General features: G+C 39.8%; 1 protein-coding gene across 4 annotated transcripts in view; it reads right to left on the bottom strand.

The window, feature by feature from the left end:
- The window catches only part of LOC111867071, a 391,471-nt gene that overhangs the window by 311,701 nt on the left and 55,514 nt on the right, over nucleotides 1–24,256 (bottom strand). For 2 of the 4 annotated variants that reach the window (XR_004513307.1, XM_033752580.1), the window contains exon 1: nucleotides 10,325–10,372. The exons of 1 other annotated variant lie outside the window; for it this stretch is intronic. Coding sequence is in view for 2 of the 3 variants with exons in the window: in XM_033752580.1 (XP_033608471.1) it covers nucleotides 10,325–10,328 (4 nt within the window). In the remaining variant the exon portion in view is untranslated. Of the gene's footprint in view, nucleotides 1–10,324; nucleotides 10,375–24,256 lie in introns of those variants that run through there. One more of the 4 variants, XM_033752585.1, reaches the window with a different exon arrangement.

Below are 24,256 nucleotides of genomic sequence, written 5' to 3'. Positions count from 1 at the left end.
GACTAGTGAAGACACTACAGACTGGAGAAGACTTAGAGTGTAATAATTTGTAAAGTGTGATCAGCGACAGCGCTGTAATTACTTTTAGTTCCGAGTGTTGTGTGTAAGTGGCCAATAAATCCGTTCACCAATCCAAACCTCGTCTACAGTGAAACACGTAAATCGTAACAATATGATACGTAGAATCGTATTTAATATGCTTTGAAGTGTGATCTGGATTCCATTTCGTCTTTCTGGCACTTTCGTAATTACAATTTGCAAAAACAAACATATCAGCCTCGCCGTGCCTGTCTCTCTGTCCACATGTCGGGGCAGAAGAAATGGATTATTATGAAATTCTATATTTCAGAGATTTACTAAAATTGTTGACAAATCCCAGTTTTAATTAAAATCGAAGGACAGTGACAGATACATGAAGTCCTTGAAGCGACACTACATGCTTTTAAGTGTGACACGTATGAGAAAAAAAAACTAAATATTTACCGGAGTGAAAAACGTTTCGAACTGAGGCAGTATAGAAAGATAAATATGAGCAGTACAAATTTTCATACGGTTTTCAAGGGGAGTTGATGGGTACCGTGCCGTATCATCTCATTATCTCGAGAATCGGTCGAGATTTTCGGAATTGCTATGTCCTAACTTATTTAATTCTTTTCAGGTTTTGTTGATGTACAATTCTGCAAAACTTTATATATATAGACTAATTAAATAATAAGTATGGTGTATATCAAACGAGAAATGAATTTACCTGAAGAATGTAGGAATTATGTTTCCCTTCCGCGAAGCCGACATACCTATTTGTAATGCTCTTAACGTTTAAAGTTGTTCAGTTTAGTCTGTAATTTTATTAAATCCTATGGAAGCAAAAGAACAGCAAAATAGTTTAAATATTAAGTATACTGTAACGTGTCTGGAGTAGATACCTCCATGGAAACGCAATAACAATGGGCCGTTGCGTAGGAAGTGCAGAAGCAATGAACGCGTTTCTCCCGAAGATGAACAACAGAAGGCCGCTGAGTACCAACGGGTGAGGCGAAACACGTTACCGCAGTAATCTATAGAGATCGTTCCCGAAGCAACGGATTGCTGAACACGCGGGATCGAACCTTGGCCAGAGGTGTCCTCGACTGAGTCCGCATGACCCCTAGGACATGTACTAGATCAGGCATGTAAAACTCAACTTGTACAAAAGGCCACCTCAGCCCTATAAATAATATTCCAGGGCCGCACTACAAAATATAAATATACATTAGATTTGATACAAGGAAATTTAATTCTATTTATTATTTAGGAATAATTTCAATATAATTACCTAAAGTGGAACACTTATATTTTGCCCAAAAATCAAACATGTAATTTTATCTTCTATTTCACAACAGAAATAGGCGATTTCCCATTTTTCTTGAAATACACGGCGCTCACTTTCAATAGTACTTTTTTTGCTACTTGAATTTTTTTAAAGCGACATTGCTCTTTAAAAGTTACTGTACATATGCAACCTCGTAGTTGATAATTCAATGTTTAATTATAACATTTATATTTCATCACAATGTAACATCAGCACCTCTCGCTGTGTGAAAACGAAGATCAGTGCAATAGGACGCTAAAATACAATATCATCCACCATTCTTGACTTCAGCACTAGATGGAATTGTGTGGTCAGATTCACGCCCTGGCCGCTTTATCCCTAGAGATATATATCCCCTTTTAGCCATTTGATCGGAGTTTGGACGGACCTCAGAGCCGGTCTGGACACCGTGGAGGAGGAAAAATCTCTCTCCTTCGGCTGGAGATCGAATCCCGGTCTTCAAGCGCATAACTCATTGCAATATCGACTGAGTCATTCGGGCTCCCTAAACAAATTCAGGGAATTTTTATATTTTAGCGTCCTGTTGCACTGATTCACGTTCATGATGTATATTTGTACTAACCGTCATTGCCGTATTTGTGGCACATGTGTGTCGAAACATGTAGTGAAGAGAAAGGTGAAATTGTGTGCACTGTAAGATGGTTAGTACAAATACACATCATGAACGCAAAATCATGGAGTTTATGAAATTACTCAGGAGAGATATTTCTTCCAAACTGTGTGGAGGAAATGGCTGCCCTATTCATTTCTTATGGACTTTCAAGTACATTCATTTCTCTCCTACGTCCAAGAAAAATGTTGTTGTCCTTGGCTTGTATCCCAGCTGATCCCAGTAAAGTATAGACACACAATGTAACGGGTCAGAGTCACTGCTCAGCCTCTCCTTAGGCTTACGTGGGGAGAAAGACGATTTGCTGTCATCCATTATCGGGATCATGGGCGACTTCTGGAGATCGTAATTTCCTAAGACTCGTCTAGCCAGCTATCAGCCAGATATGGATTTAGGAACCGGATGGGTTAAAGGCTGAGACTTACCGTAAATTCAAAGAGAACATTGCGGCATGTACCTGATAAATATAGAAGACGTGTCTAGCTAACCGAAAGCTTTAACAAAAGGAAATCAATGGGGTCACGAGTGAGGGAGACACCTGCTTGTAATATAGAGGGACATAACGTGGTCCTGAGGTAGCCATTTTTTCAGGATATGTTCCCACAGTAATCACATGACATTTAATGTGATAATTTGTGACCGTGTAGGATCATTTGTAAGGCAGTGAATTTGTGTTGCTGAGTGTCTTATCTTTAACATTTTCCATATTACAAATGACATATTTTTATTTTATTATGACCTATCCTTTACCGAATGATTTTTTATGTGTCCATATTTATCTGTACTCATTTTAAGCAAAATATTTTCATTTGTCACAAATTAAATTAGTTTTCATGGAAATATTCAAATTGAACAAGGAGATTGGGACTAACTCTATCGATTGGGCTCACCTGAATAGGTTCCATCTGAAGATGGAGATAGAATCCAGTCCCCTAAAAGCTGTGTGTTTTAAATAAATAAAAACAGGACGACGAATAATACCCAGAGACACAATAATTGTATTAATATACTGTCGTCACAAACTTTTACATGTTATTTACACAACCATAACGAATAGTTGTGGAGTATGCTGCAGCGTAGTTGTTTGAGGCATTATGCTACAAGCCGGAAGGTCGCGGGTTCGAATTCTAGTGAGATCATTGGAATTTTTAAATATGTATAAAACTACCAGCCGCACTATTGTCCTGGGTTCGTCTCAGCCTTCAACAGAAATGAGTACCAAGATTCTTCTTGAAGGTAAAGGGCGGCCGACGCGTAAGGCTGACAATCTCACGGTCATTTATGAGCCGACTGTCTAGAAAATGTGGGAGCCTCGACGTCTCAAAACCCTATTGGCCTTCACGGCCTGTTGCAGGACAGTTTAACCTTCATATTTTACTGGATATTTACTTTCTCAGAGAACTCTTCTCACGTCTGTATTTGATTCTAAGGTAACTTGTTTACAGGGCAGCGCCATAGCTCAAGCGGTTAGTCGCTGGCTCCCCACGACTGCGGCCCTGGTTCGATCCCGGGTCTGGTCAAGTGGGATTTGTGGTGGACAAAGTGGCGCTAGGGCAGGTTTTCTCTGAGTACTTCGCTTTCCCCTGCCAATCTTCATTCCACCAATTGCTCCACAATCATCCTCACCTATCATCCGGGGCTGGTACAATAGGCCAGAAATGGCCGCAGTACAAGGGACTTAGTCCCACCCCACTAGCAATAAAAAAACTTGTTAACAGTAGACACGAACACTTTCAATATCAACTACATCAGGTAGTCTTAATTACGATTAATATTACTGTTCTCTCTTCTTTCCAAATGCCAAATTTATGTCTTTCTGCACATCTAAGTTTCGCCAAAATTTTCAGATTTTCCTCAAGACTCAAGTCATTGTGTTTCATATTAATTGGCCGTATTCTCGCACTCTGCTTGTACCGGTTCTCACGGTCTCTTCGCTTGCGGATTTATTTTTCCTTCTACCTTGAAAATGGAGGAGATACTTTGCTCCGAAACGTCGGTTAACACCACATCTTCACGGTGCCACATCCCAGACGACTGTTTCTTAAATAGGTTTATTTAATTGGCGGGAAAAATGATTTTGTGTTTGGTCTCAATTTCGTGTTCTCTTTCAAAACGTTCTGGTGTGAATAGCTTTAATAAGCTATACGTAAAATAACTAAGAATTATACGATTAATTTGGTTAAATCATGGATCATAAACCATTGCAAGAAACTCGTCTGAGATATGTTTTGCGAACAGCCCGTTAGTGACACATAAACTGACTCTGTTTCGTAACTATTTCCATAAGGTTGGTGTTTTCAACTATAGTATATTTTGGCAAGTTCGTTCACAAAATTGCGGTGAGAAAAGTAGCGTAAGAGTTTCACAGGAATTAATTCTAAAGACAAAACAACACAATATTTTCCCTGAAATGCAGCTTTTTTAAAAAAGTAAAACTGTTTCATCATCATCATCAGTAATCTGTCAGACGACAGGTCCACAGTCTCTTCCAAAACAGTTTCTCCACTTAATGCGATCTTCTGTTTTTGGAAAGAGACTATCCAGGAAAAGTGATAATGTGGTAGTTTTTCTATTTGCTTTCCACATCGCAGTACAACAGCCGTTCAAACCACTCTGGTCACGCCTGTTGCTATACGAACTTGAACCATCTCGAGCATCATTTGCTCTGTGCTTCAAGTCGCTGCTGATGACGCTGCTTCCGGCATCAGTTAAAACTGTTTATTATATAAAAAAAATCGTCTGGCGATATTTCCTTGCAAACATCTGAATTCAACGTTTCCACAGGCGAATGAGGACCCATCTTGGGTCCACCTGTTGATCCTTAAAAAGATAAGATCAATATTCCACGTTAATCTAGAGTCTGTGTACCTCATTCTAGTAATAAAATGGCACTTCGAGAGGGGTGCTGTAACGGAAGAAACTATACAGTTTAAATATACTGCACACATAAATTCGATAATGAAGAAGCTCCTTGCTGCACACAGGCCAACAGATAGTGACTATCATGGTGATAAAGTGAGCATTTGTAAATAAGACTCTCGTATATTTTGTTAACACGCAGAGTTCAAGCATGCTGCATGCCACAATAATTTCGGTGTGTGTGGTTTCCAGCTTAAATTAACGAGAAGAATGTTTGCAATTGATTTATGCTTAGAAGAACCTGGAATTATTTAATGAAATGTTGACTAATCCTATCCCAAATTTTCAAGAGAATGCGCTGTATCCTGAAGCTAAGTAATATGAAAATGTGGACGGAGGATCCTCAATCCCTAATCTCAAATAGACGTGAAGTTATACGGACAGTCACTCAGTCGTTTCGCTATGAATAAACACTATGTTAAGATAATACAATATATACATAACAAAAAGATATGTATGTAAGATGCACGCTCGACAGCTTAGCCTCGAGGCTATTGGGTCAATGCTCTCCCGGTAGCCCTGTTCCCCCCCCCTCCCCCACAAAGGGTCTGACCGGCTACCTGCTGACACATTTCCGTATATCCTTCCCTTCTCTTGGTTGAGGCACGAGAGATAAAACCTATAATCAAGGACGTTCTGTCCAGCATACACATTTTGTTTAGGTTTTGCATACTTTACTCCCAAATCTGTGGCAGTTTTGCTTACAATACAATAGTCTTTTATGATTTCTCCCACTATATCATGTTCTGCACGAAATAAGAAAATGGAAGGCTAACTGGATTGGTCATGTTTTACGCAGAAACTGCCTTCTAAAAGAAGTTATCGAAGGAAAGATAGAGGGGCGGATAGAATTGATAATAAGACGAGGAAGAAGACGTAAGATGATGCTGGGTGACCTTGGGGACAGAAGAGGATACTGTCATTTGAAGGAGAAAGCTCTAGATCGCATTAAATGGAGGAATTGTTTTGGAAGAGACTGTGGACCTGTCGTCTTGACAGATTACTGATGATGATGATGATGATGATCATGTTCTGATAAACGGAACAACTGTACCTACAATAATTGTATCCAAAGCTTCGAAGCCGTGAAGGCTCTACAGAATACTATCCGGAATTAATTCCATTCTTTTTACACACTAAAATTGTTATCTTCAAATAAAATCATGGTTGTAAGCTCTTCTGTCCGTAAGAACTGCCAGGAAAATTACGCTGTTCCTTGTTTTGTTAGAGGAGTTTTCTTTAAATTATTCGCTGTTTCTCTTGTTTAAAAAAATCTTTATCTTACGCATTGTAAAAAAGATCGGCTTAATTAGTTATAATTAATTTCATATGTGTAATTGCTGCATTTTTTGCTCCATGAATAGTATGTATTATTACCACGATATGAAGTCCTCACCGCGGCGCCTATGAGCATGACTGTGTTTTAGGATGTACCCTGAAAGTGGAGGAAATATGTTCCTCCGAAACGTCAGTAAACATCTACGAGACTACACAGCGTCAGACAGCACCTTCAACTTCATGAATTACAAAGCTCCATATATTATAACGATTTCTATTCCAGATACTTGCCTCAGCACCTGTTTTCATAAATAGCGAATTCTTTGTGAATTAGAGATGAAGTTGCTGCATATGTTAAATCGATTAATGATGGCCGAAAAACGAAAACCTGAAGTAGATAATTATACATCAGTGTGTGGAAGCTACTTAGAATACCTCTAGAGTAGACCCGCGAATTGCATAAGGCAACGAAAATGGAATAAGGTACCTGGGGTATAATTGGGCCACCCTGTCACGGGGGAACATAAATACACAGACGTCGTCCTCCAGCTTGGGGGTTTAGAAGCAAGGCTGGCAACATTCTCTGTAAAAATTACTAAATCCAAAGAAGTGGAAACCGGATATCCTCTGGCAGAACATTCTGAGGGAGGCTATGACTAAAAAAGGCTATTTTGTTGAGGCTGCTGCCGATGATGATGATGTATCTGTACAGATGTTGTGCTGATGGAAATAAAACTAAATAATATATTATTGTGAAGGTAGCCACTCTCTGCTGAAATATGTTGCTTGAATTTTTCATGGTATTCCTCATTCACTCCACTCAAATTATTCCGGATTTTCAATTAACCCTAAGGTTCTTAACTCCACAAGGATGTGGACTGCAACCAAATGGCTCAGGGGAGAAGCCAGTGAAGAGCATTTGTGAAGACACTGAAGAATCTTCTAATTTCATAAATGCAAATAACTTTCTGATCAGTTCAGCGAGTATACAGTTTCAAAGATGTATACATGTACTTCCCCGTGTAATTTATTTGTTATTTGACTGATCTGCGTGTAAACTTTCCGAAATCGAACATGATTTTTACGAGTCCCCAAAAGTTCACAGAAATTTTTACAAGGGAAATGAACAGTGCAAATCTCTAGTTTTATGTCTTCTTGTACTCCAATATAGCATAATCCAACAGCAAACCTATCAGAACTCACTAACTTAGTGCAATGTAACAGATGAGCAACGTAAACTGTGTATGAAGAGAAGCAGCTTCTGTCAGGGGAAATTGTTCGTGAGGGGCCGAAGGAACAAACAGCCAAGTTTGTGAGGTTTTACTGATGCAGACGCTTCCGAATTAAAAAATCCTTTATCGCACAAGTTACAGAACAGGAGAGAGACGCAGGATGCATATTTTTTCCCCCTTGGTACTACAGCCCCAGTGGGCCTAGACCTACCTCCATGAACTTCTACGTTCACTTCGGTTTTTCTAGATCTTACACATTCGGTAGGACTCCTTAGGCGGGTGATCAGCTCGTCGCAAGGCCTCTGCCTGTACACAAACACAGAAAAACGCACACACAAACATCCATGCCCTGAGTGGGATTCGAACTCACGATCCCGGCTTCCGAGCGAGCGAAAACAGTGCATGCCTTAGACCGCTCGGCTACCGTGACCGGCCAGGATGCCTATAGGAATATAATAGATGCCGGCGTCGAAATTGGTTCAAATGTCTGCCATATGTTATATTACGGAGACCGTGTTTTTAGATAAAGACGGGACGATTGATAATGTCCAGAAACATAATACGAGCATTTGTACTGATTTTCTTCTAATGAAAATAGCATAAGTTAATTTGGACTTCCCTTCTGTTTCATGGCCTCTGCTTTAAAAGTACAGTCATCACATTCGAATAACTTAGTTTACTGACATTCGTACTGAATTACGTTTGTTCATAAAAATTGTATTTACGTATTTCATAAATTATGTGTCATAAGAATTCATGCCTGCCATTGAAAATTATAATAGTTCTGTTCGTTTGATTATTCGACATTCATATTCCATGATGCCTTCACAACCGTGAAAGTTACACACCGTTCACTTTGAAGTCAATTAGGAAAGATGTTGACTGAAATGGGGGTGGCGTGTGTTACACTACTATGTCACCCTTTCCTTGAAGGGGCTCAAGAAATCCACGTATAATTTTAGTCCAGAGTAAGCAGCTTTTGGGACACGAACAGAACTCGACACCTACGGAATAGGAAACAGAATTTCTAAGCACTGACCCATAAGTTCCACTGTCCGACTTACACGAGTTGATATTTTGCCAGCCAGTAATGTTTCCTTGCTCTCCTTCTGCTCACGTTATGAGCATGTCTGTCTTGTGTATGTGTTCATCTATATCTATCTATCTATCTATCTATCTATCTATCTATCTATCTATCTATCTATCTATCTATCTATCTATCTATCTATCTATCTATATATATATATATATATATATATATATATATGTCTGTCTATCCATTTATCTAACCGAATATTTGTCTGCCTGTCCTACCTTCTGTCGACCTATATATCTCTATGTCCGATTGTCCGTCTGTCAGTTGTTTGTTTATAAATTTTTGTCTCATTTTAAATAATGGTAATTTGATGTCCCTATATAATTAGCTACTTCATTCATTTCATTTAATCTCGACCGTAAGATTGCTACATAACATAATTGTCTCTGTTTACTTCCAGTCTGTCTAACTATACTGTCAATGTGTTAATGTTTCAGGCTATCTCGCTGCCTGGCTGTTTGTCCAAAGTATTCGATCCTTCCTTCCATGCCCTCATATATATTTCTTGTCTCCATCTACGTAGGCCCGTATAAGTTGTTACTGAAGCACTAGGATTGGAACTGTATATGAAATTCGATATTTTCTTTCAAAGTTTTAATGGGATTAGAATTCTTCTCAGCGACAAAACTTGAATAGAAGCAGGCACGCAAGATTGAGTTCCTTTCTTGTTGTTGAGGTAATTGATGTTCTTGTGCTTTGCGCCGAATATCCGTGGGGGAAATTAGAAAGCCGATGGCGGTCTGGCCTGCCCTACTGTATGCAGTTGTGTATCACTGCAGTGATTTATTACGATTGTCGAGGAGAAGCTGTATTTTACTTGATTAGCTGTATAACTGATCCAGACTCTTTTATTTTTGAGTTTGCAGTGACGATTTTGATTATACCTAATCAAATGCTTTTGTAGGATCTAAGGTTCTCACTGCGGTCGTTATACGAGTATAGTATTCTCTCTTCTGAGATATAACGCTCTGCTTGTAGCCTGCTTTCTCGCTGATTTCCTGCTCAGCTTATTTTTCCACCCTGAAGATGGAGGCGATATGTTCCTCCGAAACTTCGGTTGACTTCTGGCGGACTACACGGCGTTGTAGCCCAGAAGACAGAACCCTTCAAATGTTTCTGGATTAAATTTTTTTGACTGGGATTCTATCTTGGCTATTTGTACAAAACTCTGTCCATTAAGTTACAGTAGGCCTGTGTTACGTGATTAATGTGGTGATGAGTTTAGTGGTTGTTTCACTGTCCTAGCAACAGTTCTGTATTGAATACAAAGCAAGTGTTTAGGAACATATATATAGAAGCGGTATGTTTTCATTAAGCTCGTATATATATTGTGACGGTACAATTCATTGCTGAGCAACGGCTCGGAAATCACGTTCCCACTGCAACGAATAGCAACAAACAAGTCGTTGCTAGTTAGCAAGTGGCTAAACAAAGACATTCCTGTAAAAACGGAGAAGGAAGATTAATAGTTCAATATGGTGTCTTATGTTCCTGCCGCTTATAGTTAGAAAACAGTCGAAATTCATTCGTAGTAGGATTCGTCAGACAGACGTCGTTCAAGGGAGTTCAGTGTGTGAGCAGTGATTCGTCTTTCGTCATTCGTCACAGCGGAAGAGAAGACGCTCTTGGTTCAGTGAGGAATGGAGCGAGAAGTAGACGGCCAGTGATTGTAAGTTGTCAGAACTGAGTGTAATTGTAAAGGAACACCAATAAATCCATTCATCTAATCCAGAATCCATACCCCGATACGTGACAATATTGCGCATAATTCGATCTTGTAATTGTAATGAGTTGCGTCCGGAGTGAAGGTTAATACTTACCCATTGAATGACGTCAACTCTTCATGGAAGAATATGGCTGGCGTGTTCATTGTTTCGATTGGCTCATCAGCCATTCTCTTAACCAGTTGGTTAGTCAGTTGTTCGTAACTTAGTTGACTAGTTACTGGTCCGTGTAGGATTTGAGTCCTCATAACGGTTCTTATACTTATTTTATATTCTGGGTTTTGACGTTAGACACTCCTAGTCTGTTGAGATGTCTCAACATGTCTCATGTCTCATGCTGGATTCTTGCTTGGTTTATTCATCGAGCCTGAATATGGAGGCGGCATAGTCTCCGAAACGTCGGTTGACGAACTACATGGCGTAATATCCTAGAAGACAGAATCCTTCCGTCACTGAACTGCTAGGGGACCAACTAATTAGACAGAGGATTTGCATGATTTATCCCAGTCTCTCCAGTTAAATATCAATACATTACATCAAACTAGACCACGACTATTATTAGGCAGCGTCTACACGAGCGCACAAAATGTGTCCGTTGTAACGAACGTACTTTGCTGAGGACGTTGTTGAGGACACCACACAGTTGCAGAATGCGGTGCGTAGTTTTTTGTCTGTAGTGGAGCCAGAAGAAAGTGTAGCATTCGCCTCTCTTGTTTATTTCTGCAACGAACGTCACGACATGCGTTACAACGGACGCATTTTGTGCGCTCGTGTAGACGCGGCCTCACCTTGCCCATAATTTCAGATTTATTATTGATTAGTCATCATGGTATTCGAGTCATGTAGCCTGCACTATTTAAACTTCCTTTAAATAAAGAAATAAATAAGTATTTATGATGATGTACTGTGTAATAGTGAAATTATCAAACTAGTATAAATTTTTCTGGCTATAAAATGGAAAATGTCGTCAGAAATTAAACCATCTGTGCCACAGACGAAACTACAAAGATCAAAGCTGTAATACATTCGGGAACGTAAATGTATGTGGGGGGTGGAATTGAGCTATCGTTCAAACGAATATGGAAAACTGAATTCAGCAGGAATTCTTTTCTCGAGAATATATATAAAGGAGAGGACATACAAGAATATGTAAAATGAAGAATGGTATCATCAGAAAGGAAATGGAAGGAATTGTATGAGGCGATAACAGATAGAATAGAAAGGAATATATATAAAAATGACATCGACTGGTTCAAAGGACAGTTCAAGATAGATGGAAGAAAGAAATTCTGTGGAATGAAAAACAGATATAAGCGAAGGGAACGGATTGAAGGGGAAGGTTTTAGGGAGAAAGGAAATATGAAGATAGGACCTGAAGTTTAAACTCCATAAGTGGAACAAAAATGCAGAATGAGATACGAGTAGATATAGAAAATAATTAAACCTAAGTGATAAGAATTACATAGAATTTAAATTAAATTTTCCTGTAAAGTAAAAGCTGTTCGTCTGATAAATTATTTAAGCACCAGGACATGAAGACGTATAGGGGAGTAGGGGTATAGTTCCACTATTCTTGACTTCGGTACTAGATGGAGATGGTCAACGTCACGCCCCAGCTGCTTTACCCCGAGGCAAGAGCCCCCTTACCCATTAAGTACAAGGCTGTGTGAAAAGCTCAAATTTATAAAAGCTTATACATAACAACTTTATCATTATTTTTCTTCCCCAATCTGAAAGAGACCAATGGAAAATAAAATTGTGTGGGGTACAATATCTGTGACTCTTATCGCCTATCCTTTTAAGTATGAAAAGAAATGTTGTTTTTTTTTTTCAATTTCGTGCCTTTCACAATTTTCGACTTTGCTCACCTAAATCAGATTAATATTTCTACAAAATATAGCGCCTCAGAAGTTGGCGGTTTCTTCTGCAACACTTGCCTTCACGCGGTCCAAGGAGGTTCCTTTACAAATGAAATTTACGCTCTGGAATTAAAGTATGGACGGGGGATGTTGTGAGCTCATATATAAAACAATGCGTTAAATTTATAGTCCACTCTGGAATGTGTTTAATGAAATTCATATGGGCCTACGTAATGCTAACAAGGGTGACATTGCGCACTCCAGCCAGGCACTCATATCAACCCGTTCTCTGCAATTTTCCATAATTCATTTTACGTCCATTTATCACGGATAAAATGTATCTGAAGATCTTTTCTTCCGAGATATAACGCCGTGCATTCCGTTGAGAACCAACCGACGCTTCGGTGGAGAATGTCATTTCCATCTTCAGAGTCTAAAAATAAGCCAAACAAGAAATTAGCTTGAAGCTGGTAACAAGTAGAGCAATTGTTACCAGCAGTAGCCGCCGTGGGCATGGGAGAGCGTTGAACTACGCTATTAGCTGGCATGTTCTCGGTTTCGAATTCCCCCTTTCCTTTGGTTGCAGTCGCGCATTTTGTCATCAAATTCTCCACCCTCACACTTGGACTTAGACCATTCAATCAAGATTTTATGATGGGTAGGTTAATGTGTTAGTAAAAAAAAAATGTCCTATAAGCCCTTGTAGGAGATTTTAAGCACATCATAACCTAAGTAAGTCTGGAAATATCGTCCTAAGAACTCAATTACTGATTCATTTATCGATTTTTTAAGTTCCATCAAGTTCACTTTTTTTCGGTACTCCTAAAGCGTCGAACTTGTCATGATGCTCGTAGCCAGACTTGGAAACTAAACGTATAATAATTTAAGCTACGGTTGTTATAGTGACATTTTCTCCACAATGAATTTTATTGGTACAGCGTAGTCGGTATACCGACTAGCTACGGGCTGGACGACCGAGGGATCGGAGTTCGAGTCCCGGTAGATTCAATAATTTTCTCTTCTCCACGTCGTCCAGATTTCTCTGTGGCCCACCCAGCGTCCTGTCCAATGGGTACCGTGTCTTCCCACCGAGGTTAAAGCAGCCGGGGCATGAAGCTGACCACTTGCCTCCAACTAGTGCCGAGGTCGAGAAAATTTCCATATATATCCATTCTCTTCTTGGCCTTCATGGCGTAGTGCTTAATTAAATAAACGCATGGACAACTTTACCTTTCGTTTCACCATACCGCCATGAGTATAGCTGGAGAGTCAACGAAAATAAGTGTATGACAAGAAGATGACGACATTGCAACGATTGTACAGTTTCTGTATCCCGCACCGTACCCCAACAGTGACGGATTACAGCCAAAGTAAATCCTTTTCTCAAGTTTATTACGCCTTAAAATAATTTCTGTTATAAAGGACTACCCTTTAAGCGCCTGAAAGAAGTGCACATATGTACAAACCACCATTTTACTTCTTAACTTCTGTTTCACTTCGTAGACGGCCTGCTTCCTCCTCTTCTGCTTTCTGTCTCGTTACTTCCACCTCCTCCCTACTTCATCCTCGTTATTGTGTTTGTTGTTTGCCATTCATCACGCTGATGAGGCAGTGAGAAGTCAGTGCATTGTTCTCGACTCTGCCGCGCATACGATGAATGTCAGTCAGAAAAGAGCGCAGCCAAAATATAGAATCACATTTCGAAGGGGACTGATTGTAATGCCCCAAAACACCATCCTGTGATAGGGAAATAACGGTTGCTGCCCTATTTCATTCTTTTGTACTTGCTCACATGGCTTTGGAAAATCATCTCTTCTATGCTTCAATATAATGGAGACACGCGGTAGCGTATTTGACTGATGCACTATGCTACAAACCAGAAGGATACGGGTTTGATTCCTGATGAGGCCATTGGATTTTTAATTGACTTAATCCTTCCAGCCGCGCTATGGACCTGGGTTCGACTCAACTTCTAACAGAAATGAGTATCAGGAATCTCCCTGGGGGGTAAAGGACTGCTGGCGTGTAAAACTAACCTCACCGTCATCTGTGAGCCCATTGTCTAGAAAATGTGGGAGCCTCGACGTCTTACAACACCATAGGCCTCCACGGCCTGTACCTATGTTTTTTTCCCCCCTGGCACTACTCCATGAACTTCTCCGTTCACTTCGGTTTTTCTAGATCTTAGACGTGTGGTAGGACTCCTTGGGCGGGTGATCAGCTCGTCGCAAGGCCTCTACCTATCACAAACACAGAAAAACGCACACACACAAATTGAACATCCATGCCCTGATTGGGATTCGAACCCACGATCCAGGTTTCCAAGCGAGGGTAGACAGTGCATGCCTTAGACCGCTCGGCTACCGTGGCCGACCCCCTGTACCTATGTACTTGAATAAAATTCAAGACAGTCTCTGTTTCATAGTACAAATATGATACGCACTGATACTGTTTCGAATAAGGAACAGTTAAGGTTTTAAGCATTTAGTTGTTCGCTAATAATATGTAAATTTACTGATCACCCGATAACAAGATGTTTACATGGGGTGTGATATGCAGCTAGCACAATATGTGCACAAATCTTTGTTTTGAGTCTTAGATCACTAATGTTAAACTTGATCTCAAGTAAAGAGATTGTGGACATGACACTGCGACAGTGAACAGGATTACATTGTCCAACGACTGGATCATGTTGTACGATACTCTACAGGGGGCATAATAAGTGGGGATTTCTCGATTCTCTGGGTAAGAACTCTTCAATGAAGCACGTAGGTTTTACTATGGATTTAGGGATTTCAGTGTTTGTTCACGTTAGTTGCTTTACTCAATTTGTAACCACCGGATTGTGAAAATAAATCTGTCACATGTTGTTAGAAACCGTGTTCTGAGGTTAAGTAGAATGCTAAAAGTAAGAAAATTTAGTATTAAAAAATCAGATGCAAGCATTGAACAAGCCTTGCCACATACACAGAGACACTGGGTTTTCGGAATTTGTTCATCATCCCGATTCTAAATAATTAAGAAAAATAAAACACAACGTTTCGGAAACTGGATCTGTTTCCGTCCTCAGGTGAGGGAAGACACCTACTCTGTTGGGTCCCTTAGAAAGAGCTAGCCTCAATCACTGGACAACCGATGTCACAAAGCACTAGGACTATAAACACTTGAGACCAAGCTAAGTCCATGAGAGCTAACAGGAAAAATAGACACTAAAATTGTTCCAAGCACGCACATGCGAATCCGGACGATGGGCAAAGTCCGAAAACCCAGTATCTCTGTGTGTCATACACCATCGTCAGAACCCTATAGTATCTACTTGCCAAATAATGTTTGACCTTGACTGCGTTACTTTGGAAACAAAATTGATCGTTCTCTAGATACTGTTGGTAGCTGGGGGGAGTTGCCTAACAATTAATGATTAATTCATATACTCTTACGTTTTAAATATTTGGGTAGCTTGTTAACAGATTATAGAAGGTGTACGTGTGAAATTAAATCCAAGATTACCATGGCAAAAGCTGCATTTAGCAAGAAGAAGAATCTTTTTACCAGCAAATTGGACTTAAATTTGAGGAAGAAACTAGTGAAATGCTACATTTGGAGCATAGCTATGTATGGGGCTGAAACATGGACACTTAGGGCAGTAGATCAGAAACATCTGGAAAGTTTCGAAATGTGGTGTTGGAGAAGGATGGAGAAGATCAGTTGGACCGATTATGTGAGAAATGAAGAAGTGTTAATTAGAGTCAGTGAGCAGAGGAATATCCTACACGAAATAAGAAAACGGAAGACTAATTGTATTGGTCATGTTTTACGCAGAAACTGCCTTCTAAAAGAAGTTATTGAAGGATAGACAGAGGGTCTGATAGAAGTGACAAGAAGACGAGGAAGAAGACGTAAGAAGATGCTGGATGACCTTGGGGACAGAAGAGGATACTGTCATTTGAAGGAGAAATCTCTAGATCGCATTAAGTGGAGGAATTGTTTTGGAAGAGACTGTGGACCTGTCGTCTGACAGATTACTGATGATGATGATGATACTTTTACAGACTACTACTATCCTGAAATAAATATTTAAGAAAAAATATATAAACTCCTGAATATGATACAAGAATTGCAATCTCATCTGGGTCCAGGAATATAACGAACATACCAGTCACTGAACTCATCAGTTGAACGGTCGCGATTCTATTTCCGGTGTGGGAAGGGATTGCTACGGGCCCTGGGTCTCTCATAGCCCTTGTCCTGTGGTACCTAAATCCCTTCCCCGACTGTAGAGCGGCAGAACTGTGAAGCTAATTATTCGTCTGTGTGTCGTGGTGAGATTAAAATGCCTGAAGGTTGAAATCCGTTCCTTCATACTTGTATATCTCAATTGAATAATGCTTAAGTATGATGTCAAACTTGCTTTTAATTTTGCCTACTTTACAGGGACGTTAGATAAAAATGCCTTTAAAGAGTTCTAACAAATTGTGACAATGAATCAGTGCTATCATGGGAATTGTCTACCCTCTAGTTGAAAAAAGAAGTACCGCGTGTCACAGGCCTTCGTTGCTGTCAGGTAATTGAAAACAATTCACCTTTTTAATCATGTTAAAATCAGTCCCTAGCAGAAGAGACAAAATGAAACCAGAGGAGGCTATAAAAAAGGAAACATATTTTAACACCAGGAGGAGATAGAAAAGATTAATCACGCACCCCAGTAGGTCGTAATGAAGTAATGAGAAATGCAAGAAATTAAAGTAACGCTTTCCTTGAAGTGTAATGCACGTAGAAACAGGCTACACTGTAGATGAATCTACTAGAATTGTCATGAATGGAATTAATCTACGAAAGTTCGTATGATGTCACTCAGTATTTATTGACTTCTTCAAGGAAGTCTCCATCGTCATGAAAGCATAACTAAGAACGGCTTTGGTAGAAAGAAGAGCGGCTAAATTTGCAAATCCTACAGATGAATCTGGTTGGGAAACTCTGGCACCGCGTAGACCAGGGATCTCCAAACTTTTCGAACCGAGGGCCACATTAGGTAATTCAGCACTTTCAACGGGCCGGCTAAAATTAGAAATTAATAACTCTAGGTATATGGGTTTTATTGAAAGCACAGAATTTCATAAACTAAATACAAAGTACGTGAGAATAAATTATCGTATATTAATGACAGCAGACAGTAGCAGCAAATGCCCGTATTTTCATCACAAATAATATTAAAACAATTAATGTGAATGATGGAACTCTTTTTGCATTCTTAAAATCTGATTAAATTGAGGTTCAAAATTTTAAACGCTAGTCACAAGTAGCAACTTTAAATATTCATCGGATAAATTTGCCCTGTATTTCGACTTGATGTACTTCATCTGGGAAAAAAAGTTTGTTCACACAGATATGTCGTCCCAAAAATGGAGATAAAGTTACAAGCAAATTTCTTTAANATTGTTTTTCTCGGTAAGAAATATACGTATCAATTTCATTCCTGAGCCGAAAGAAGCGCGAAAGAACCTTTCCACAGCTAAGCCATCGAACTGCAGTATAATATGTCAGGTTAATAAGCTCGGAATCACATTTACCAGTACTCACTGGAAAATTAGTTCCATTGACGCATTTCTGCACAATCCTTTCGCGGGCCGGATAAAATCACATCGCGGGTCGGATTGTCCCGCGGGCCGTAGTTTTGATACCCTTGGCGTAGACTGTTAGCCCGTCTGTGCGCGCTCTACAAGGCATACACCAGGAGACCGGCTTGGAATGCGATAGGAAATAGCCTGCTTCAACCATGCTACCTGAGTAGGGACGATCATATTTGGAAAGTCAGAAGCAGGAAACAAAGAACAGACGTTGGCAAATATTCCTTTGTAAACAGGACGATAAAGGACTGGAACAGTTTACCTGCAGGTATACGAGCGGTTTTCCCCTGTAAACTAAACGCTTTTAGAAAGAGGGTTAGGAAAGCTGTTGCAAGTACAGAGGCAGAGTTGAATGAAACAAGTGGAGTAATGTGAAGTGTCCTTGTTCGAGTGCAGTGAAACGAACACAAGCACGTGCCATTTTATAACTTTATATGTTTGGATTTGCACCGTGTGTATCTTGTTTTCTGTATTGTATTTTGTTTTGTATTGTTCCCTTATGTTATAGACTCTCCTTGTCTGTATCAGTGTAAGTTCTACTGCCACCGGATGAACATCCAATTGCAGTAAAATAATAATAATAAAAATAGCAGGCACACTTAGACCCCATTTTCATTTAGGAGTCCTCACAAACCACTTTCTTTATCACTTTGCGCCGTGAATGACAGAGAACACGATAACTGTCACAGGGACTAAACTGTTCAAGGAATTCCATGTTACCATTACCACAAAATTCCACTCTTGAGCCATATTCTAAGTTACGTCACTCCTGTTCACTCTGTCATAGTGTATTTCTTTAAGACTGATTTTAATTTTATTTCTATATCGAAGTTTTGAAATCTCAGATTATATTTGTTTATTCTTCAAACAGCCGTGCTACAAATACTGTCCACATAATCAGTCTACCTCTAACCGAAGCTAGAGTTACATAGAAATTATCTTCTTCCGTGGTCGCTTCTTATCTCTTTCACCAAGAACTTCTCTTCAGCACTTCGGTCCTACTTATCGGCAACATTTACCTCATCCTCTATTTCAGAAAGATCATAATATTCGTACTTCATCTTGGTCCCCAACTTTATCTCATTCAGCGCAGTTTGTCAACCAGGTCGTATATGCATTTCTCGTTTCTCGGTGCGAGCTACTTGTCTGACCTCTTTCAGTCTTCCTTCGTAACGAGGTAGCGTCTTTCATATAAGGGGTGTAGAACCCCATTCCGTGTTCCAGTCTGGAGGAACGTCACATTTGGATGTCTGAAATTGACTATTCATCACATTCGCAGCCATTGCAGAAACGCGGAGGCCACTCACAGCCCGATGATACGTGATGCTTTGATGGCAAGGGACCCATTTATCATAGCGGAGGAGCACACAGTCGTGGAATACTGAACGCAGACGTTCTTGCCAAAAATTAGAACACGAAATGACCCAGAAAATTAAATCATTTGTAAAGAAATATCTAAGAGTGTGTGAGATATTATATCCATAGCGAAATGTGAGCATCTTTGCATTGTAAGAAGGAAATTTTCCGGAATAATTTTAACGTACTTGCTTCCTCCAATTTTAGTGCAAAAGCGACGTTAAAGACGCGAACTTCTGAAAGCAGATCAGATTCCCCTCATCGGTAAGAAGCTATGATCCGTACTGTGGAATAACATTTTCCGAGGAAAAGCAAGAATTCGGTATAAGAAGTAAAACTCTCTGATATAGCCTACATACGACCTATTTTGAAAAATGCAGGAGTTTTGGGGGAGTAAAGCAAAGATAAGGGATTGAAGCTGCCGAAATTTGTTTTGTAGACCAGTATCAGAAGCTACATCCAGAACTTAAAAGAATAGTGAAAAATTACAAATTAATAATTATTACGAAATTTCTGACTGCATGAATAATGCGTGAGAACATCTAAAAAGCATGGAAGAATACTGTATTCTAAAAATGTTCGCTTATTTCCCAAGACAGATTAAAAGAGATGTCAGAGAGGAAGAAGAGATCAGTGGATCGAATCCTTGAAGCAAATGAAGGCTGGCGAAATAAGCTGATTCAGGTTTAAAATTTCTGACGTTGTCTATGAGTTGAAATTCACGTTTCAGACCAGATCATTAATTTAACAGAATGGGAAGAGTATGAATGTAGATTAATTCCTTAATGAAATAATTTTCGGAGACTTATTACTGATGTACTTTTATGTTAAAGAAATATTATTCAATTTTACTTTTGCAGCAATTCTTTAAAAAATCGTCTAATCAAAGACAGTGTCCACTATCATCACTATCTTGCCCGTTGACTTGTGACTGCTAGAATGAAACCTTAACAGCTCTTTTCCTGCAGTCTTTGGGAGAGTGAAGGGCGCCGTGTCGGTAGCCGCTAACAGACGTTCTGTTGCCCCTTCTCTGCTGCAGCCATACGTGTCGCACTACTTCAGTGGTTGTAGAACTCACCTATGCTGACTTTTCCTCACATAGATGTTGAACTGTTTCGTTGGGAATGCTGAAAGAATTATTTGGGAGCCAGAAGTCTCATGCTTGGTTACTGCAACCCTGTAGCATGCCTTCTGATAGGAATAGGCAGCGAGATGGCTAGCACAGGGTTGGATCTGGAAGAATAGGATATCTGTCCCTGGGTCTTAAAGGCCCTTGTTCTAGCAGAACAGAGAGAAATCTTTAGCACGCACTCTTGAAAACAATAACGACAATGATTGGCACTGAACTGTGATTTATTAAACAGAACTGGCGGAGAATTACACTGATATGACATCAACTGCAGTTCCACTTTAATAATGTTAAATACTACGTGACAGTTTAAGTTGAATTTATGGTCGAAATTTTCACCATAATCTCGTAATGATATAGTATAAAAGTTTATCTAATACGTTAATTTAGAATTTCTGAAGAAAGCAGGTTTTGAGTTCGAATATTTTGAAAGTAAGAATCATAGTCCCTTGTGAGACATCCCTGTTCTGATGCAGTCAGCTATTCACAGCCTTCAACTTCTCTCTAAAGAGCCTCCCATAAACCTACCTTACTGGCCTAGTATTAAACTTCGGAGGTCTCAAAAATTTGCATCTTCCAGTGAACGAAATTTGCTACAGGATTTTGAATCTTAAGACTGCCCTATGGACAGCTCGGTGAATTATGATGGTCGTAGGGTCTGTAGCGACCCTCCTTCCTAAAATTTATGGCTCAACTGAGACATCAGGTATCAGATTTCTAAAGTCCTGCTTTTCCAGGAAAAGCGAAGACAGCTACATCCTGTTCGTATAGAAAGAATGGCTTTAAGTAAGGTTCTAAATGCATGAATGGGCTATATCCTCTTATCTATATCTTATGAAATATAATTTAAACACAAGAATTTGCTAATAGTTATGGGTCCACAACATAATGAGCGGTCACAGAAATATGGGCCTTTCTCTGAGTTTGTGTCCTCCGACTTGACGTCCTCTATTTCAGTGGTTTTACGAGAGCTTCTTAATGTGTGATGTTCGCTAAATATCGTTGGGATAACCGAAGCAAGAGGACTGAGATGGATTTGACATGTAGCAGGCAAGGGAAAGAAGAACATTTCAAATATAATTTTGACCCAAAATTCTGAAAGGAAGAGATCACTTTGAACGCCCAGAAACAGATTTGAAAGTAAGTACTAAAATATGAACTTATGGCGGTCCTGACAAATTTTAAAGATTATGGTCTTCTGGGAGGTGACGCCATGCAGTTTGGTGGATTGAGACAGGTTGCGGAGGGACCTGCTCCTACCATCGTCCACTCTGAATCTCCAGGCAGCAAGTTCTTTAGAAGAAGACAGTAATATCAACTAAGCTGGATCTCAAGAGAGGGATGAAGTGAATGTGTGAACAAGAAAATGTGTTTCTCTTTCGAGAAGGATTTTTCTCCATGGAGCTCACCGCGTTTCGGGACATGTGCTGTGAGCACCGCATTTCTCTCGGTTATTCGTCACGGTTCCACAAATTCAGAAACCATTACACTATTCAAGATCTTCATAATTGGCGTATAGAGCCGTTAATAAGTAGTCAATCTGTAAACAGCTGCAGTTGCTAAGTAACGCCCGCAACACACACGCAAGTAACAATAGATCAGCCGTGATTTCTATATGAGCCGTGCTGCGACGTTGCTACGCAGCGGCGCCCTAAACACGCCTCCCCCAACAATATGGAGACTGTGCTTTTTGCGTGGTTCATGGCGAGGACTTATCTTAAAGACCCATTTATCAATTGAATGTTACATGGTGTGGAATAAAAGAATTATTTTTAATTGCTGTTTTCCTTCTTCTCCTTCTTCTTAGCGGCATTAGTAGTAGTAGTAGTAGTAGTAGTAGTAGTAGTAGTAGTAGTAGTAGTAGTAGTAGTAGTAGTGCATTTTATTTGGACTTAAATTCTTCTTTTATTTAAAAATCGAAAATTCTAAAAATTTATTTTGGATTTATTTAAATCATTGTCTGAAATAGAATGCAAATTTTTAAAAACTAGTTTTCAGAGCGTTGCGTTTTAAATTAAAGAATCGACACTGTCCATGATGATGATGATGATGGTTACTGATCAATAATAGTAATGATGATAATAATATACCACTGTCATCAGAACACAGAACGAGATGCGAAGGGGGGACAAAGAAGAAAGAGCATGCGACTTGCTGTAATGTAATTCCTCGGACATACTGCCGAAAGCAATGTAAGAGAGAAGCCAGCAGGAGTCTATTATAAAACTTTACACAAATTGTAGTCTGTTTTATCATTGCATGGACCAGTTTAACTAAGAAATCATGGAGACGCACGCAAGAACCAAAGTTTTTCGGATTAGGCCTTGAGTAGTGAATGGTTTCGAAGCAATTCTCACAGCTGATCACATCTTGATTATTAGAAATGAGATTGGCTGTTCTGAAAATGACGGTCATGAAACCACGCTCGAAAATCAATCACCAAAAGGAAATAAGTTTCCCTTTCCTCTTTTAACAAAATTCATATTCTGGGTTCGTTGTATCTTAAAGGCGTACGGCAGACGGCAATTGAGAGAAGTAGTTTATTGAACAGCTGAGAAAAATCGTCTTCTTTCTCCAGCAGTCCCGCGCAGTTTGCTGCAATTGAATAACATTTTCCTCCAAATTGCTGAGTACCAGAATAGCTTGAATGAAAAGTTAGAACTCTGCTTGGTTCGGAAGACTCCGGATTCGACCCTGGATCTGAACCCCGACTGTCCTGATTGATAATATCGATAGTCTTACTCTGTCCGCCCAGCGTAACTCTCGGATGTTGTCGCTTTCTCCCCTATCAACCCCCAGACACCCGAAGATTCTACAACGCATAGTTTACACTGCTAAAACCCGAAGAACAATTCAATGCAAAGCTCCAATCTCTTTTTACGAAATTTCTCAACAAAATGAATTATAGATTACCGTACCAACTGCAAGGGCACGCGGTAGTGTAGTTGGTTGAGGCACTGATCTACAAACCGGAAGGTCGCGGGTTCGATTCCCGATGAGTTCATGGGAATTTTCAATTGACCTAATCCTTCCAGCCACACTATGGCCCTGAGATAGGCTCAGCCTCTAACAGAAATGAGTACCAGCAATATTCCTGAGTAGTAAAGGGCGGCCGACGCGTAAGGCTGACAACCTCACAGTCATCTGTGAACCGATTGTCTAGAAAATGTGGGAACCTCGAAGTCTCATAACACTATTGTACTCACGGGCTGTTAAGGGATCAAGAAATACTAACTGCGATAGAAATCCGTCTTGCAGTTCGGACAGAAAGACAAATAATCAGAATGAAGGAAGTAATAGGTGCTTTTCGGGTCATAATATTTTCGAAATTTTGAGAGAGAAAAAATGAATATGCATGATTTGTTTCCAAGCTGTAGCTACACCATAGTCTACCCTTGTGCATAATGTGCTACATCTCCAAAAGACTTCGCTATCAATATTTCATTAAACGTTCTTCGTGTAATCTGGTCATTCGAATGGTAACGGCAAAGATAAACTATAGAAGTCAATATTGCAGTGTAAATATTTAATAACATGCATTCCGTTATTAAGCTTTTTGAACCAGTAGTGTTTTCTGTTGGCCGATCTCAGTGGCCGCGTTGTCTAAGGCATGAACTGTCTTCCCTCACTCGAACGGTAGGCTCATGGGTTCCATTCCTACCCAAGACATGGATGTCTGTGTGCGTTTATTTTAAATTTGTGCTCTCATATGTGTAGGTAGCGGCTTGCGACAGGTTGATGCCCCATCCAAGGAATCCAACCGAATTTGTATAGGGTTAAGAAACTTAAAATAGAAACCAAGGTCCAACAAAATAGACGGTAGAACCATAGATATATAGGTCCAGTGATTGAGGCTAGCTCTTTCTAAGGGACCCAACAGAATAGGTGTTTTCGCAAACAGATCCAGTTTCCGAAACGTCGTGTTTTTCTTAGTTATCTTAGAAACCAGGACGATGGATAAAGTCCGAAAACCCAATATCTCATAGTGTTTTCTGTTTGTGTATAGTGCGGAGTCAAATGAATTACGAACGAATGGTAGCCTCGAATTTTAAACAAATGA

This window comes from Cryptotermes secundus, unplaced genomic scaffold (assembly GCF_002891405.2).
Source record: "Cryptotermes secundus unplaced genomic scaffold, Csec_1.0 scaffold219, whole genome shotgun sequence".
Lineage (NCBI taxonomy): Eukaryota > Metazoa > Arthropoda > Insecta > Blattodea > Kalotermitidae > Cryptotermes > Cryptotermes secundus.
This window is presented reverse-complemented; position numbering and strand designations above follow the sequence as displayed.